Below are 19,285 nucleotides of genomic sequence, written 5' to 3'. Positions count from 1 at the left end.
TAACTATAATCAGCAGAAGAACATTGCACTGAAATGTGGCTTATGTTTATCCACCTTGAATAAAATGTCCGGTCCTTCTGAAATGTCATGTGAATTAATATTAAAAACAATTTATTGGATTGGTTAAAAGTTTTTTGCAGTTAAAATTGTAAAGAGCATTTGTTCCCTAATTTTTTTTTTTATAATTGACTCACTTCTCTCTCCCCCCCATCATGTGGATTTTTGCAGCATCTGCCTTTGGCATTATTTGTATCTCCCTCCTCTCATTCTTATCACAGCAGCCGAGTGAACTTTCTAGAATAGAGATCTGCTCTGCTTCAAACCCTTCAATGGTGTAAGATTCCTGAAGATAGGGGCTGCGTCCACACTTCTGCCAACTGCCTGTTGTCTCTGTGTCTACACACATGCTGTCTCCAGAGCCAGACCAGGGTTTCATTTAATTCTGGAGAGTCACTTGCACACCTAATAGAACAGAGCTCACTGCTTGTGGTAAAGTGTGAGGCAAGATTATCCCTTTTCTTTTATGTTAATAAACACTCATTGCAACTCGGGAGCATGTTTCTTAGGTGCCTCACATCACTCTGAGTCTGTATTTTGAATTATTTTAATTATCTGCTTCATAGCACATGTTCATCATCTCAGTGTTTTAAGTATGTTTTAGGAGAGGATCATTTTGATGGTCTACAACCCTGGAAATTCCAAGCTCTGTGGGATGAGGATATTCACAGGTGAAAAGGGTATGAGTAAATGGAAGATGTTAGCATTCAGCTTACCCTCTTAAATAGCATTCAGGAATAACTAGAGCAAGAAAGGTTACAAGTTGGATGGGTCAGTGGTCAAGAGCAGGTATTCTAGAAAGAACCTCTCTGACCTGCAGGCAGGTAAAGGCTCTGTGCCTGCCCTCCTCCTAGGATGGATCAATCAATTCTTCCCAATACTTCTTTTCTGGACACCTAGGAAATCTATATGTAAAGAGCTAATCTGTGTAACGATCAAAAGAAGAAGAAGACAGCAAGAAGTAGGTACCACTTAACCAAGATCCCCTAAGAACCCAAGATTCAGGGTTATTGGAAAAGGTATGTAACTAGGAGAATCTGAAGCAGTCCAGGGAGAGGAAACAAGCTCTTAGAAGGTTAGTATTAAATTATTAGAATCTGGAGTTCTTTGCAAGAAGTGAACTCCTCGGGCACCAGGGCAGGGCAGTTCCAGGAGCAAAGCAGATAGCACCTGCTCTGCCCTTCCCTGGCCTGGCACTGGATTCTGGCCAGAGGTTAGCAAAGTGTTTTCCAGACTCAAGAAAGGTGCTGGGTGGGAATTTCAGAGAATCATTCTATTTTCCTAAATATGTGTTTAGTTGACAAGCAAGTTTTTGTTGTTTTAAATTCCAGATTTGCAAAAGGTCTTTGGAACACAGTTAAGGTTGGTCATATTTGTCTTTAGACATCATTAAATAGCTAAATCTTTAGAACTACTGATAATGAGGGCTAGGTTGAGGTATGAGACAGACATTTATTTCATGCTTACAGATTAAATAAAGGAGCAAGATCAGAGGATGATGAGCAAGGATAGAGTGGGCAAGGATGAGAAATAAATCACACCTCCCCTTCCTGTGTCAGTGTTTGCTCCAATACCCTCAGTGGCCAGTGCAGCTTGGTATTAACTGACTTTTCACACTTCAGAGAAACAGAAATAACCTGGGATCGCTGCAACTTTATTTTTTTTCAGTGCTGTGGATTAAACCCAGGGCCTTATGCATGCTAGCCAAGGGTTCTGCTACTGAGCTACATCCTCAGTCCTCTAATTTTACAACCTCAAATTATTGTTTCACTCATCCATCTCAGGACAGGGACTTTACTACAGAAGGTGTTCCATGGACACTGGCATTTTGATTGAGAAGCTTTAACTCTTAGTAAAAAATCCTTTTCATAGTATTAACTAGAAGATTAAATAGGAGAAAAACTCAGCAAATACAGAATGCATTAGCTTTAAAAAACAGCAATCACTTCTACTTCTAATTCTATTTTTGATTGTTTCTCTTCTCAGTAATTACTCCTCACAATAAATTGGTCACCCAGGATATCCACAAGCAATAGTGAGAAGCACCATCAGTTACTCTCTCCCATAAATGTGTCAGGAAGGAAATAAATACCCTATTTAACGATCTTACCTCCTCATGGAACATTGACTCCCTCTAGATGGGGTAAATATCTATAATCGGACGGAAAACAGAAGGTACTAAGTCACCAAAAGGAGTTTTTGTTTTGATTTTAATGATAATTACGGTGCTGGGGGCGCGGGTTGCACATCGATCTACCTCCTATTATACGAAAAATTCTTCCGCTGTCATTTTTGTGAAAATCTCACCTCATCCAGGTGGCCAAGGTCAAAAGGACCCAAGTGATTCACCTGGGCGACACTTACCTAGTTATTAAATATTTAGCAGTTTGTGACCGTTTAACCGTTGCACCTGTCACCCTCACTGCACTAGGTGTTCCTCGTAGCGTCGCATCCTCTTCCCTCAGCCCCCTGCTCACCCACAACGGACGCCAGCACCCCAAGGCGGGGCAAATCCTGGGACCCAAGGACATTTCAAAGAAACGGTGGCGGCGGTCAAATCCCATTTCCGTTTTATTAAAAAACACTCAGATGCTTAATCATGGGGCGGGGGAAGGGGCCGTAGAAATACGGGGAAATCTCTTGCAGTTTTCCCGAGCTAAGTTCTCAGGCATTGTTTGAAAGTTCATTAACTAGGGATTTAATTTAAAAAAGTTTCCTACAGCCATTTAGATGCTGAGCTTTACAAACATCTTGCTCTTTAGTTTGGGGAATTTGTAGAAGTCCTCGCGTCCCCGGTTTTGCCGCTCTCTCCGCGCCTTTGTTAAATTACGCGATTCCACCCCCCACCCCAAGTCTTCCAAATGCAAATATCCTCAAGCTCCCGCCTCCCCGCCCACCCCCAGGGCCCAAAGAAATCAAGAATAAGTAGGACCCTCGCGGGAAGTCGGGGGCCCCCCTGCCCCAAAGCCCATTCCGCAGGAGTGAAGCACTAGCGCTCGCACGGCGGCGCCCGACGCGCTGGAGGGCGACTGTCCCTACCTGGGGCCGGGCGGCTGCGGCTGCTCTGGGGTCGTGGCGCCCATGGCTTCGCTGGCCTTGGGTGGCCGCGCTGGGAAAACGCGAGCGGCTCAGCGGCGACCGGAGCCCGCGGCGCCCGAGCTGCGGACTGGGCACGGTCATTGGGCCGGCGCGTCACGTGGCCCGGCCCGGGGCGAACCTCCGCGGTACGCGTAACCCTTTACCTGCGCGCCCCTTGCCGCGAGCTCTCGGGGGTACCGCGGCGCCACCGCTGGAGCCGGACGCCGAACCTCCCGGGAGCCGGGGTTGGTCATCCCTGGGCAAAAGAGCAGCAAATGCAGGAGCTGGGTCTCAGCGCCGACACCCAGCTTCTGTGCCAGCTGTGGCCGTCCTGGGAAACTTTTTGGTGTCTACTTTTTTATCGTGCTGTTCGGAGAAGGGAGCTCTCCCCATGATTGGGGACTTAAGTGGCGGGTTGGGGATAGATAAATGCACCTCCTGGCAAATAAATTTGTACCCTTGACCTTCGTGTATTTGGAGTTTTTCGGTTTCCTTCTCAGTTTGGCATCAGCTATTTAATCCTGTGCGCACACTTATCCATCGCCTGCCTTTTTGGCTAGATGACCTGAGAAACAGCGAAGACACTAACAGGATCTTTTCCAGGGAAGCTGCACACACTCGCCTGCCCCCTCAAAGGTCACAGTGGGAGCTCAGTGAACCCAAGGTTCTCCTCCCTCGTTTCCTTCTACTACTACGACTTCTTTTGGTTGATGCGTGTGTCGGGGGGCGGGTGCTAGGATAATTCTTTGCAACACGTCATCCATCTAATGAGCTCTCGAAGTTGTTACAGTCCCTGTATCTATGGTGGTGGGTGGAGAACTAATTGCCTTTTCCGAAATTCTTTCCACCTGCCCTCCAAAGCGATCGTGGGGCTTGCCAGGAAAATGTATTAAGCAATTGCGCCATCTAGCTTACTTCCTTCTCTCTTCCCTTCAATCTATCCAGGGAGAGAGGATAAAACCAGATGTTGGAGAAGGAACTGGGCAGAATCCTATTTAGAGATGCACTTACTGCCCTTAGTTTTCCAATCTGCCTGCTTTAGTGGTTCCAGCTGCATTCACGCCCATAGGAAGAATGCGAACCTGGTGCTGCAACGGAAGACAATTCCCTAAAGCCGTTTTGTAAATACTGTTTAAAACCTCCTCTGCGACCTCCCAACCACAAGTTTCACTGCTTCTGCCCGCATTTACCACGTTTATTTTTTATTTTTTAAACTTTCCCAGTGTCCTAGTGGCTGCTGCACTTACAAATGGAAGATTTATAAGGAAGTTATATGTTGTTTTATGTCATTTTCTGATAAACCCCCTGGGCCACAATAAATGACTCTCATGTCCTAGGTCTAGTTGGTGCCTTAGTAAAGTCCACAGAATATCAGTGCATTCATCAGTTAGGTTATTCTGACTAAACAACATTTTGGTATTTGTCTTGGGTTTTAACAGTATTTCTTAGACTGGCCGAATCAGCATTAATCTGATGCAGTAAAAACACGAATTTTGGGGCCCTTCCCCAATAAATGGGTTCAGAAATGTGGCATCTGGGGAGGGTGAAGGAACTTGTGTTTTCATAGGTGATACACACTGGTTTGAGAACCTCTGCTGTGAGTGGCTTAGTTGCCTTCATCTAGGACAGGTGGGCATTCTGTGTAGACAGAAGTGCTATTAGTATTTGTAATCTCAATTAAATGGTGCATATAATTTCTCCAGTTGATACACTAGAGCCAAATTCTGTATGTTTATACAAATGTAATTCATGATTCACGCAAGTCACTTGCCAAATGGAGATCTGAAGGGGACCCTGGGTGGGGGAGGATACAGAAGAAAATACATGTTGATGCATGTTGGAATAAAAATACCATAATTTACTTAGTTTTTAAGTTTGTTCATATTTTCATTAGCATATAAATTGTTCCAAACTAATGTTATGGAAGATAGGAAAGTGAGTTTGTTTTGAGTAGATTTGTCAATATACTTCCAAATTTGTCCAGTAGCTCTAAAAAATAACTTTTTAAAAAATGTTATAGTTATCAGTTTACATTGTGACAGCAGTGACATCCTATGCCTTATTGGCACTGTAGAAGGGGCCTCCTGAAAAAAAAAAGACAACACCGATCGGATTCTTTATCTCAGTTTTCTTCATGGGATAAATGGCATATTACCAACTGGGATCCTTTAAACAATCCAGGACACAGTTTGTTTTCCCTGCATTTGTTTCCTATTCATTTTACATTTGTAACTCTACCATCTACCTAATTTAAATTGGAAGTGGAATTGAGTTTCCCTCTCCTCCATCACCAGTTAAGTACTGAAATCACTCTAAATCTCTGCTTCTCTCAGCATTCTCACTGCCACTGTCCTATCAAATTCTCATACTTTCTGGCCTAGATCCTTGCAATAGTCTTTAAGGGTCTTGGGGCTTCTGAGCTTTCCATCTCGAATCTATCCGACAAAACACGGCCTGCCATTCATCCCAAATACCATTCCAACTAGGCCACTCCCCTTCTCAAAAACATTTCAACTACTCCTTATCAACTACTTATTGAGTCTAAAATCCCAGCATAGCCTTTAAAGTCATTCAAAATATGCTTCAACTTTTTTTTTTCATTCAGCTTCTCTAACCTGAAATGCCTGATATTGATGGATAAGTACTACTTACTTTTCAAGCCTCAGTTGCCTATTCCTCCTGTTCATCCTTTTTGATTCCCAGGTAGTTCTAACTGCTCCCCTGGATCCTCAGCACCCAGCTTTCCCTTTTATAAACAACTTTTTTTTTTTTTTTTTTTTTTTTGCGGGGGGGAGGTCACAGACTTATATCTAGTTAGTTATGTCTTTTTTTGATTGTATGATTTGGGGCAGAAGAACTAATTTTCAAAACATCCTAGGACATAACACCTTAGACACAGAAAATATACCATATTTGTAGTATTCTTAACTCGAGGAAAGAAGCTCTTTAAATACAAACTTCATGTATATGAAATACTTTAACAAAAAGATTGGTGATAAACTTCTCCACATTTTTTTCTGAGAACCAGAAGAGGGTGTAACTTTCACCCTAAAGGCCATAGCTTGGAATCCAAGAAGGAATTAATTCCCTGGCATGCATAATGGAATAGTTTTCAGTGGGGATAAACTTTAACACAAGTTAGTCTCAGCCAAATGTTGATAAGGGCAATAAACCCAACAGCTCATTTCTTCCATTTATTATTAACCTTTTAAATTTTAAATCATTCCTTGACAACTAGATACAAGGTTACATCTCATTATTGCCTACTCATAACTTTGACTCTCCAATGCTGGCCCAAGCACCCTGCTTGCACCTTGGTGTATGTGAAGATTCTCAGACATGAGCAGTAAAGGATTCTGGGAAGGATTTCCTGGCCCTATTTTCTCACCTGGAGGATTTTACTATTGGGACACGTCCTTGGTTGTCATCCCTTCTCCTGAGCCCCAGAGGGAAGCACACTGCCTGCATACTGCCCTCTCTCACACACACACAAGACTTGTTTCCTGTTTTCTTGTTAAGGCTGAAGTCCTAGAAGTCATGAGTTATTTTATTTACCCTGTGTTCCTGGTAAAATGCATAGCCAAACAAATATTTGCTGAATGAATTCATCAACTATTTTTGTACTACTGAAAAACCTGGGAGTGGACAGCAACTTTGAGTGATCTTTAAGAGACCAGATTGATCTCTCATTTATAAGTTAGAAAATACCTTAGAAGTCATTGTCAGGTAGTGCTTACTGCACACTAAATGGCACGTTTGGATTGCTTTAAGAAATTTAATTAAAAACACAGTGATGGTACACTGAGATCTTGTTCAGCATTTCCCCCCAGCCCTTTGTTTCTAGGTTTCCACATCTGTAAATATGAAAGACTAACAGTATCTACTCATAAGTCTGTTGTGAAGACTGCATAGCTTAGAATCTGTAAAGCTCTGAGAAAAGTACCTAGGTGCCCTCATTATAAGCACTCAGCAAGCAAGAACAACTATTACTATTACTTGAGGTCTCTAATCACTTTTGCAAAAGAGGGACAGAAAAACCAACTGCACACAAATTTAAGTGGTTTATCTTTTATTCATACAAACAATACATACACAAGACTATATATTGTTTGAAGACTGAAATAATTTTCTAGTGTAACAACTCTGTAACAAAATTTAACTAAATGTAACATTTATGAAAATATAAATCTCTGATTGGGTAATTCTTCCCAACAATACAAAGTTTACATAAAAACATTCAATATGAGCTATCAGTTGCAAACAAGTTAGGAAAAAAATCATTCAAGTCACTTGTTATACTCTATTGGCTTTTACATAGAACATTCACACACTACATTTAATCCATCTAGGCATTTACTTCTTAGAAATGTATGGTATGGAGGTTCAACTGATAGTGACAGGAATAAGTATGCATTGCCTGAAGAGCTAAAAGCATTGACTCATACAATCTACTCCAGGTGATTGGTACGTGGGTCTGAGCCCTCCCTGGGCTACCACCTCCATGGCTGGAAGCTAATCTATGAGTAATGTAGAGGAAAAAATCTTTCACTATGGAATGGGGTGTTTATATCTGAATCATATCTTTGAAGGCTAACATGTTAAGCTGCTTTCCAAAGTGAAATACAGTGGATTTGGATTCTCTCTAGGTTAGATCATATTTTTTTTCTCCATCTCAGCATCAACAATCAAGATGTCTATTTTTTTTCTGAAATTATTATTCCAACATCCCTAATAGGGCTTCAGCAGAACCCATTACTTTATTTTGCAGTTCACAAAAGCAACACACTGGCGAGGTTTAAGATCCTGCCAGGCGTCCACAGTGAGTTCATGGCAGAGGTTCACTGGAAATAGGTCAGTTCCTTGTTCACTGTTCAAGGAAAACCAAACCGAACCACCTCTACTGACCCCTGTGAAAAGTTATCCAAGGACATGCCATGTGGACCATATGAAAGGAAGTCAATCACTCTGACCTTCTGAGATGTATATTTTTTTAAATAGGTGCAGTAGAGTTTAAAAAATATTTAATGCCATTTCCCAGCTTCTGCTTTGAAATGGTAAGACTATAAAAGGTTCAGAAGATTCCTCAGTCCAGAAGTGTAACAGAGAAAGAAGCGTACGCACGGTGTGTGGAAGTAAGAAAGTGGTTACAAACAGGGACAATAAAGAACCTTTGGACACCCTTAAGATTTCTGGAATATTTTAGCACAAAGACAGGCATATTAAGTTTGTCCCAGAGTATTTGGTCATCTATCTGCGTTTAACACAGGAAAGAAGAAGAGTGAGAGTAAGGCAAATGTCATCAGTGTTTCAGAGATGGCATATTAAGGAAGCTTGCTTTCTATTGATGTATACTGCAGGGATGTAGGAAATAATTTATGCTTCCATGTAACTGATCGAGTAGTACAGGTTCTTGTTAGTGTGACCATAAGAACAAATAGGTGTTTTGATTGAATTTGTAATGCCCTTTCTGTAATTCTTTAGACTCACCACAAATATGCATTTCAAAAAAAGATGTGAAAAGATGGTGATTTCCTATTAAGTGTTATATTGCAACTCAGAAAATAAGTAGTTTAAAAATCATATGTTCCATTACAGAGAAACCCTTGCATGCAATCGTTGGAACTGTATTTTATTAAAGACTGACTCTCCATGTTCAATAGCCCTATGATAGTGGTAGTTAGTTCTTGTCCCAGTCCAGTTCACGGTCTCATATTTTATGTTGTGTCTCTTGGGAAACTGGGAATACAACTGGGCATATTTGTTACATGATTTTGCACCTTTAAACCTTTCATTTTCAGACTAGGTTTACACAGTTGTCAGGATCGGAAAATGTAAAGAGAGATTAAGGCTGTGTTTTACTTATCACAAAATCATTTGGAGTCAAACAACTCTTTGTCTTCAAGATTTCAACTGGACTTTGTAGAACTAATTTCAGTCCAAATGGTTTCCATATAACTCTAGTCCCTCTCATCTGAACCAATGGAATGACCTATGATACTTCTTACCACACAGCTAATTTAGAAGCTTTTTCAAAATCCTCTCTCTTCCAGATAAAATAACTATTTAAATCTCACTTCTAGAAATGCTGTCATCCCTCCATTCCTGAATATGCCTTGACAAAAAGATGGCACCCAAAACCAATCTCACTTCTCTGTTTCATGAGTATGTTAATAAGACGCTGAAATGCCAGCATCTTTCCTGTCTCTTAGTAACGAGTAGTATATCCTTGGAGATACAGAAGATACACTTGTCTTTTCTTCTGTATGTGGATTGTGTATTTCCACTGGGTGGGAGAGACATTTTGTCAGTTATCAGGGGCATAGCTGTGACCCCTGGATTCTAGGGCAGAGCACACCCGGTCATAGCAAGAGTTGTGCTTCTTGGAGGGTGTGGCTTCATTGGACTCGGAGGAGTCGCTGACTGTGATGGGGCTGTCTCTTGCAAAAACCTCAGTGGATTCTCTCCATAAGCAATCCACAGATACTTTAAAACAGTAACTGTTAGACTTTGGTCTGGATGTCTGTGTTGCATTGTTGAAAATCTGCCTGCTATTGGAAGTGGCAATTTTGATTTTCAGTGCAGCGTCGACGCGGTCCACTACAGTGTATATTCCTATGCTCCCATCATCAAAGCCCACAATGATGTTCAGGTGCCTCTGAGAGAGTGCAAGGAAAGTTGGCGTTTTGTAAAGGGAACAAGCACCGATATTTTTGCCATCAGCCAGTCTCATTACAATTAAGCTGGATATGGCACCATTTTCTTCCTCTTCTTCCCCATTTCGGAAGCAAATGTAGACCAGGTAGCGACCATCCCGAGACAGCCTCTGCCGCCAGATGACCCCGGAGGCGTGGACCACTCGTAATTTACCACTATGTAAATCGAGCACGTTGATATTTTCATCTCCCCTAGATATAATGCCTAACTTTCCATTGGGAGAAATTTCAAAGTCCTCCAGATTTTTCAAGAAGTTGTTTGGAAGCTGGACGCGGCGACAGATCACTTCATCTGTCAGACTCCAGATGTTCACAGTCTCCGCTGACGTGATGAACACGATGATGTCCGGACAGTCGGGGATCAGTTTAAAATTCACAATGGTGATTCCGTCCTCGCAGCAAAACTTCTTGGTGATACTTCCTGTCCAAAGGCTGACTGCCAACACTTTGCTTTTAGTCATTCCCACCACGAAGGTATTTGCGGAGGTAATAAAGGCGTTTTGCAAAGTGGTCAGAATGTTGCAGACCCTGTGGCCCGTGGCCAGTCTCCAAACCCTGGAGGCATTCTCCTCGCAGAGAGAGACCACAAACTGGTCATTGTGTGTGATCAGCAGCTGAGAGATTCTTTGCCCATTGATTCGGAAGAGGTTTTCCCCACTGCTGGTGTGCCAGACATACTGGCTGCTTTTGTCATCTGATGTCACCATTATGTCTCCGGCGGATGTTAACACACAGTGTTCCACTATGCCTTCATGCTTAAATACTGCTTCAATGAACCCACTGCTGAAGTTCCACTTATGAACACAATCAGAGCCGTCCAGGGAGTAAATGATTTCCCCTCTAGCAGGCAACACCAGACTTTGGATGGGTTTCCCAGTCTTATCTATGTTGGACATAGCTGTGATTATATCTATATCCCAAATAGAAAGAACACCACTGGTTGATAAAGACAGTAGCATATTGTGGTGACTAGATTTCACCAACTTAACTATGGTACCTGAGATTTCCTGTAAGCTTGCCATGCATTGTCCCGTGTCTCGTCTCCAAAAAAACACAGCTGGAGTATTCTCCATGGTCGCGATGATACAGTCTCCGTTTTTGGACAGCACAGCAGAGACGAAGCGTTCGTTATGCTTGGCTCTGAACTTTTCAGCTACCTTCCATACGCCGGTATGTAAGAGCTCAATGCTAAGAGCTTTACAGATCAGAATTGCACTTTGGTCCTCTGAAAGTTCAATGCTGACCACCTCGCTGTCTTCTCTTCTGCAGTCAAAGTCATCCGTCAGCTGGGGGTTGGAAATGTCCTCAGTATTCCAAACAGAAAGACTTCCCTCGCTGTCCACCATCACCATCTCTTGAGCTGTGTCCAAGATAAGAAGAAACTTCACAAACCCACCCGAAAATTCAGATGTCACGGTACATAGCTTTTCTCCACTCCCTAAGTGAAATATGGTGGTGGTGTTCAGGTACTGCCCACAGAAAGCATACACCCCATCCAGCGAGCACTGGACACAGGTCACCTCGTACCAGCAGTGGAACTGGTAAAGGGGCCATCCATAGAGCAGATCAATGACAGTGACATCCTTGCTGGCTTCGAGCCAGGCAAGGGCGTGGTTGACAGACAGTGTGAATCCGTTGATGTAGGTGGAGCCACTTCCATGCTTGGTCCCTTTGATTTCCACTTCAGACAGGAGACAAGAATTGACATTGTCATAAACCAACAAGGTGTTATTTGTTGTAGCCACCACAAGGTATTTTTCATCACTGGTGAGCTTCATGCCCAGGATGACAGACTGGGCCGTAGTGATTTGCCTGAGTAGCTGGCGAGTTTCTACATCCCACGTGCTGATGGAACCATTTTCTAGAGCGGTGAGGACGGTGCTGGGGTTGGAGGTGGGCAGAATCTCCGTGACGTGCAGGTGGCTGGATGACAAGGGAAGACGCTCGGGGCTGTAGGTCACATCCATGGATGAATGCAATGGCACGATGGAGCAATATTTGGGCCCATCTTTGTCACATTCTAAAAGAAGGTGTCTAAGTTTGGGTAGGGAGCTTACGACAGGAAGCAGTCTCTGCTGTAGCTCTGCTGAAAGGGAGCCAGGAAATGCAATGACCTTGGTCTTGATGCTGCGGAGGGTGCTGGCCAAGAACTTCAGCTCCTTCTCTTGGGAGTAGTTGTAAGCTAGCTCAATGTCTGAAAGCACTTTGTCAAACTGGCCAATTTTGATCATGGTGTAAAGCCAGCTGAAGTTCATGATGATGCCATAAAGCAGGTCATCAGTTTTCCCACATCTCGTCAGGTGGTACAGCAGCTCAGACATTTTCCGGTGGTTGACGAAAAAGATGTCGGGCTCCAGTGGATTGCACTGGAAAACCCAGGGCTGATCAGGGGCCTGCCTGTCAAAGGAAGCCTGTTCCATGAAGTGCTTTTCTTCCTCCAGCAGGCTTCTGCTATCCAAGTCAAGGCAGCCATTCAAATAGGGGTCTTCAAGGCAGAAAGCTTTTCTTCTGCCCCCCGACCAGACCCCCAGAAAATAGTCAGCCAAGATGGTGTGCATTTCCCGCAGGCTGCTGTCATCCTGCAGATACAGTTTCTGGGCTATGAGTTGCAGGTGTCTGTTAGCCCAGACCAGGAGGGTGACGTTCTTCACGTGTCTTTCTATTAAGTATCCACTGAGACCCTCCTTGAGCCTGGCGATGTACAGATAAGGTACTCTCAGGGGATTGCTGGGCCTGGTGTTCTCATTGAGCTCGTTCATAACGCTGTTGTCCAGGGCTAACACGTCCTCCAGTTCCATTTCGCTCAAACCCATTTTGGCCATGGTGATGTAACCGAGAGCCCTGGAGACCAGTTTCTGGCCACATTTCTTCTCCAAGGACCAGAATAACTGCTCTATGCTTTCATGAACAGTGACACAGAGGGAGGATTCATCCACGTCTTTGTGGGATCTCCAATGTCTCACCTCCCTGAAGGTCAGGTTCACAAACATGGGCAGCGTGCACTTGGAGAACGCATTGTTTACGTAAATCTGCTGGCCGGATGTGACCTTCCTTTTGACCCGCAGCAGCTGGTGTTTGAGGACCTGGCTGCACATCTTCCTGTCCCGGGGAATCAGCTCGATGTAGTTGTCATCGTCATGGATAAGGCACCGAAGTTTCTGCAGGATCCCGTGTTTGTTGGGCAGTGTGGAGAGGACTATCCGCACGAAGCGTGGAAGGTGAGCTGGGAGCCACCAGAGCTTCCTGGCATCGTCGTTCTCTGAGAGCTGCTCCAGGGAGTCAAATATTATTACTAGAGGTCTCTGCAATGAAGACTCATTCAGAAGATTTATAAATAAGTCCCGGAGGTCATGGATCTTCTTAGGGTAGCTTTGAACCAGACACCGATAGTTAACCGCCAGTTGTTCACAAACACTCAGAAGGAGGGTCCTGAGGTCGGTACTCATGTCTGTCGTTCCTAGAAATCTCACCACGACTACTGGGTCAGATTCTGGTCCTGTGTCTTCATGTAGCCAGCCATAAGCCTAAAATACAGAAGTCGAGTTCAGGATGGTATTAGGTATCTACATGGTCATAGCTCACATTTCCTCTTGCTGGAGCTGAGACTTCTGGGAACATCTACCCTGCAAAAAATAGCCTAGAACCACAAAGTGGAAGGACTTTATGGGAAGGCCAATGCACTATCATGGAGCTCATGCATCAAATTCTACAGGTGAGACCTCAGATAGTAAAATAGCGCTAAATGGTATTATTTAATTCCAAGGCAACATTGAGCCTGAAAATTACAAAGCATTTCATAAATCTGTAAATCTGAATATCTCATGTGGTCAGGTTTTCATCACTACATCCCCATTTCCCAGCACATTTCTTGACATCTAGTAGGCACTTAGTGTTTATTTAATGACTGAATTAAGGATTTACATGTTGTATTAAATATTTTTATTAATTGAAAGCATATCACGCCATCTGTGCATGACCAAATTTCCAATTAATTAGAATGTAATAAAACTATTATGTGCTAAGATTATACTGAATAAAATACTTTATAATTCAGAGACATTCCTATGGTGCTAAAGGGTCATTGTTATATTTTTTTTTTTGGTCACACAATATCTGTATAATGTTGGTTAAGAGGGTTTTGTTAGATGCACTTTGTAACAGTTGTGTGTACATGCCTGCAGTCGTCTGTCCTCACATTCTCTCTCTGAAGGGCAGGTGGGATACAGTGTCTTTTAATAGAAGAGGGAACTGAAGCCCAGGCTGGATAAATGACTTGCTCTGAGTTGAAAGGTCACCATAAGACAAAGTGGGAGTTAAAAGTTTTTCTCTCTGGAAAGTCAAAGATGGGAAAGGACAGGATCAAAGTGTAAAAATACTCCAAGGAGTGTACTTCCTTGAAGTTGGCTTCAAGGAGTTCCATCTTACCATCCTACAACTGTTCATTGGAGGTGGTTATGGTTTACATATGAGCTGTCCCTCAAAAGCTCTTGTGTGAGACAATGCAGGAAAGTATTGGGTTAACCTAATCAAGGAATTAATCTCCTGATAGGAATTGACTGGGTAGTAACTGTAGGTAGCTAGGGGCTGGCAGGATGAGGTGGGTCATGAGGCCTTTGAGTATATATTTTGGAAGGACGTGAGGTCACAGGAGAGGCAAGCTATTGTGGATGGCAGGCTAGTCATTCCCTAGGAGAGTGTCAAGTGGAATGCAGGGAAGGGTAAGGTCTCTTGGGGAAACAGAAGCCTGGATTCTAATAGTCAGTTGTGGGCAACTGATAAAATATCCAGAAGACAGAGTGTGGAAAGTTATTTTTCATCTTTGCACTATTGGCACACTGTCCTGTGAGGTTGGCTCATCTGTATAGTCATAGCATACCCATGTTGCCTGCTTGTGCTAGAGCCCGTGGGGACACATCACACCACATTCCATTTAGTCCAATTCACAATATTTGTTCCTTCTGCCACCTCTCCCTTTTCCTCCTCCACAAGAGGAGCCCTAGAGTGAACATGAAGTGGCACACACGAATTTCGGTTCTCATGCTGTCATCATTTTGCTCATTTGGAATAATCCTAAATAATAATTCTTGACTATACACATACAAACCTTGGTTCAAAGGCACACACAGGTATACACACAATTTATTTTGATGTAACATTTCCCTAAATACCAGTCCATTACCTCATCTGTGCTCAATGAATGATAGGGCCACGTGTGTGCGTGCGTGTGTGTTTGTATGTGTGTGCATGCATGTATATGTGTGTGTGTGTATATGAGTAAAAGCCATCTAGGCTTGCCATGTCAAGAAATGGTACATTAGCCTTCCTAAGGACTTTTCAAGGGTGAGTATTATGCCCCTGAGTTTCACCTGTGAGCTTACTGGAACCTAATTCCCACCTAGGGTGCAATGCAGCTGACCCTGCCCTTGTCCTCAGGATGACCAATTCAAGATTGTGTGGCATGTGACTGATTATGAGAATATTCATGAAGTGAAAGAAAGCTCTATTCTCGAGAGTCACCACAGAAGACAATGAGGAGATTCCGAATTAACACCAGAATGACGGAAACCATGATACTTGGATACCATGTTGAACAGGTTAAATGTGGAGCTAGTTTGGCCCAGTTTAGGCTGAAGAGGCAAGACAACAGCCATCACATTCCAAAGGTTCCAGACCCCAGCAGGACTGGGAAGGGAAGTTGTAAAGACCAGTTTTGCTATTGTCAGTGGACTCTCCACCTCCAGCCTGAAGAAACATTGGAAGGGCTGAGAAAGAAGTTGGATGTGAGGGTGTGTGGGTCATGCCTCTCCCCTCCCCATCCTCAAAGGGGAGGTCAGAGGAATTCTCACTCTTCACTTCTAGCCCAGGGGAAAGGGCTTCAATGAATCCCTAAAGCCCGAGGGACACAGACGACTGGTGTCTGATGACACCTGAAAAACATGAAGGTGGAGCGACAGGCTGGCTCGCTGCTCCCATGGATGGGGATGAGGCACATGGAGCTGCTTCACTGCACCTGACCTGTAGGTCTAGAGATTCTCAGGGTTTCCCACGTACCTAATGTGAGCCACCAGCAAGAGACAGATAGATGGTGAGGGTTTCTGCTTGTTTGCTTTGTTTTCCCAGGAGTTTGCAGGGCTATGGAGAAAATCTTAGCAGAAAGATGGTGGAAGTGTGTTGCTAGCAGTCTAGGAGCTGGGAAGGAGAGAGCTAGAGAGAAGATGCATTGCCCTGTAGGTGAGAGACGCTCTGTGGGGACAGGGTGGGAATTTCAGGAAAAGGAAGAACCTCCAAAAAAACATGAATCAACTTCTGAAGAGAGGGGAGGGAGCTTTAAACAGCTGTCAAGGACAGTGAGTTCAAAGCCCAGTTCCTAACTGCACTGGTCATGTAAGAACTTTGTAGTCACCTTACCTTTCTTATTATACCCACTATACTACAACCCAGGGGGGGTCATGAAGGTGGTTGGGGTTAGAAAAGGAGGAAAGAAGTGTTATGTAGACTAAGAAAAAGACACTCATGTCCCCATTCTTACTGTAGGTGTCTTGTTTATGGTAGGCCTCAGCAGAGGAGAGAAATGTAGACTAAAATCTTAATCATCTGCTTGGACTGGACATACTAATTCACTGAGCTGAGACTGATTTAGTGAACTGAAGCAACTAGAAAACTAGTCTTGGAGGGATGAGGTGAGAGGAACTTCCGGAATCAGCCCTGGAATTCATTCAGATGGCGGATCTAGCTCCATAACGTGTTCAATTAATGATTGGAAAAAAAATTAAGTAGCTTTATGGTTATACCCCATGAGTTTTGCTCTCTCTTATTACACCAGCAAGAAAAACAAAACAAAACAAAAGACAAGAAATGAATACTTAGGTATCCATTCTAAAAGAATTAATTATAATTCAGGTAGTAAGCACAGTATATGGAAATGAATTTGATCAATTAGATTTTTTTCCCCCAAAGAATTTTTTTTTAAAATAAATACAGATGGGAAAGAGCAGACTTTTACCTTCTTTGCTACTTCAGCTAACAGGAGGGTTTTCCCAGTGCATGGTCCACCATATATAATAAGAGGGTTGATGTGCCCAGTTTTGCTTGGAAGAATGTATTTATGCACAATGTTTAGAGCTTCACATTTGTACTCATAGAAGGAGGCATATGTTTTACATAATGACGAATGCTGAAGGATTTCATCGTAGAGTGTATCAGTTTCAGTGTCAAAATTCTGCTGTACTGTGGCCTGAATTATATCAATCATGTCCTCATAAAACTGTTTACCAAGTCCTTCTATGTAATGATTTTCTATTTCTTGGGAATAGCCCAGTTTCATGTCACAATGGGTAACAGATGTGTATACTCTCAGATTAGATGATGCGACAATAGTAGGAATAAATTCATCCCTGAGTTTTATCAGCTTCTCTTGGGCTTCTGGGTCACGAATAATCCTTGGTTCCGCTCCAGTTATATCCATGTATTTTCCCATCTCTGGGATTTTCACAAAGCGCTCAATGTTAGCAATTTTTCTAATATAGCAAACACACTTCTTTAGGAATGCTGGAGTTTGCTTGCCGAGAGCAAAGTCAAATTCATCCTCGATAGCTGGAAGAAAATAAGAGAAGGAATTTATTGTCTAGGGTGAGAGAAGTGTGCCCACATTCCCCATATGAAGATTAGTTGCTGGTGGGAGCGGGGGTTAGTATAGCTTATAGTGGAGTATTTTGGAACCCAGGAGATTTCTAATAAAATTATTTAGTTTCCTCCACAATGTGAGGAAGAGGTTGAACATCAGCACAAGAAAGCAAGTTCACCAAGTTTATAGTTCATACTGCTAAGTTGCCCTCTCAGATATTAGCTGTTCTAAGACTGGAGAAACACCAGGGACCAATGTGGTCCAGCTAACAAGGAGGCGGAGGCCGAGAGACAAGGTGGGTTGACTTGTTCCTAGTTGGTGTGTCCTTTACATTGTAGCTTTACCATCCATTTTTTTTCTTTTTTGAGGTTTATTGTACTCCAGAGAGATATGTTCAAAGGTAAATACAGAGGCACATTAAAACAAAATCTAATCGTGTCTGAAGACGGATCAATTGGAATTACCCATGTCACTGTTAAATTCTATTATACCATCAGAAAAGGCACCCACTTAGTATAGAACTTTATTTCATCTAAATTAAACAGTATATGGCTTACAAGACACATGGTTACACACAAGTAAGTACATGTTATAAATCATTTAAGCCTTCATAAAGACATTTAAAACTGAAATAAAAACATCATTGCTCAGGGAAGAATATTTTTAAAAAAAGAAAAAACCAGTGGAAGTGAATTTGAAATGAAGCAGTATGCTATAGCTTAGATTTGGAATGTTCCTCAAGGGCTCATGTGTTGAAGGCTTGGTCTCCAATGCAGCAATGTTCAGAGTTGGGGATTTGGGCAAGTAATTGAATCTTGAGGGTTCTGACTTTATCAGTGGATTAATCCATTGATGGATTCATAATCTGATGTGATTACAGAGATGTGGTGGGAGGACCCAGTTAAAGAGCGTGGGTTGTTCAGGTGTGTCCTTGGGGACCATATCTTGTCACCTGCTCCTTTTTCTCTCTCTGCTTCCTAGTTCCAGGAGGTGAGCAGTTTTTCTCCACCACACCCTTACGGCCATGATGTTCTTCCTCACCACAGGCCCAGGGTCAATGGAGCCTAGTGATCTGAGACCATGAGCCAAAATAAATCTTTCCTCCTCTAAATTGATTTTCTCAGGTATTTTGTCACAGCAATGAAAAGCTTACATTATTTAAAAACTGGATGCCTGAAATCCTTCCTTCCTTCCTACTCCTTTCCTTTTCCCTTTCATCCAGTTGGGCTTTATTGAGTCCCTATGCTATGCCAGTATGCTGATATTTCCTTAGCATAAAGTGCTGAGATAAAATAGACAATACTAAAAGACTACATGGATTATCATAGACTAAATGTTTGTGTCTCCTTAAAATTTATATATTGTAGCCTAAATCTCAGATGCTATTTGAAGGTGGGGCCTTTGGTAAGTGGTAATATGATAGATGTGGATCCTTCATGAATGGGATTACTTTTCCTTTTAAAGGAGGCCTCAGAAAGCTCCCTCATCCTTTCTGCCCCATAAGGAAGCAGTGAGAAGGTGTCATCTATGAACCACAAAGTGGGGCCTCACCATGCACCAACTATCATGGACTTCCAGCCTCCAAATTGTAAGAATAAAATTCTGTTGTTTATAAGCTGCACAGTTTATGGCATTCTGCTACAGGAGCCTGAATGGAGTTACAGTTCAGTGGAGGACAGCAGATACTAAACCTAGATTCCCACAAATAAATGTATTATGATCGTTTTTAGTTTTTTCCTGTGACAGAGAAGAACTCTGAGCAATGAGAGCAAACAGTAAGGGTTCTCACCCACTTGGAGAGGTCAGAGAAGGC

The 19,285-nt window shown here is 42.9% G+C and overlaps 2 protein-coding genes across 5 annotated transcripts in view; both read right to left on the bottom strand.

Annotated features, from left to right (window-relative positions):
- The window catches only part of Pgcka1 (PDCD10 and GCKIII kinases associated 1), a 94,576-nt gene extending 90,854 nt beyond the window's left edge, over positions 1-3,722 (bottom strand). The window contains exon 1 of one of the 3 annotated variants that reach the window (XM_078021178.1): positions 3,300-3,722. The gene's annotated coding sequence lies outside the window, so the exon portion shown is untranslated. Of the gene's footprint in view, positions 1-3,096; positions 3,262-3,299 lie in introns of those variants that run through there. The other 2 variants (XM_040292547.2, XM_021722707.3) reach the window with 2 other exon arrangements.
- Positions 3,723-7,187: 3,465 nt separating this feature from the next.
- Positions 7,188-19,285, bottom strand: part of Nwd2 (NACHT and WD repeat domain containing 2) — a 152,078-nt gene continuing 139,980 nt past the window's right edge. For both annotated transcript variants that reach the window (XM_005319902.5, XM_021722722.3), the window contains 2 exons: positions 16,852-17,441; positions 7,188-13,372 (listed from right to left, as the gene is read on the bottom strand). In XM_005319902.5, coding sequence (XP_005319959.2) covers positions 9,440-13,372; positions 16,852-17,441 — 4,523 coding nt within the window. In that variant the 3' untranslated portion in view covers positions 7,188-9,439. The remainder of the gene's footprint in view (positions 13,373-16,851; positions 17,442-19,285) is intronic.

Source organism: Ictidomys tridecemlineatus, chromosome 9 (genome assembly GCF_052094955.1).
Source record: "Ictidomys tridecemlineatus isolate mIctTri1 chromosome 9, mIctTri1.hap1, whole genome shotgun sequence".
In the NCBI taxonomy this organism is placed as follows: domain Eukaryota; kingdom Metazoa; phylum Chordata; class Mammalia; order Rodentia; family Sciuridae; genus Ictidomys; species Ictidomys tridecemlineatus.
The sequence above is the reverse complement of the archived record's forward strand: the minus strand, read 5'-3'. Positions and strand labels throughout refer to the sequence as shown.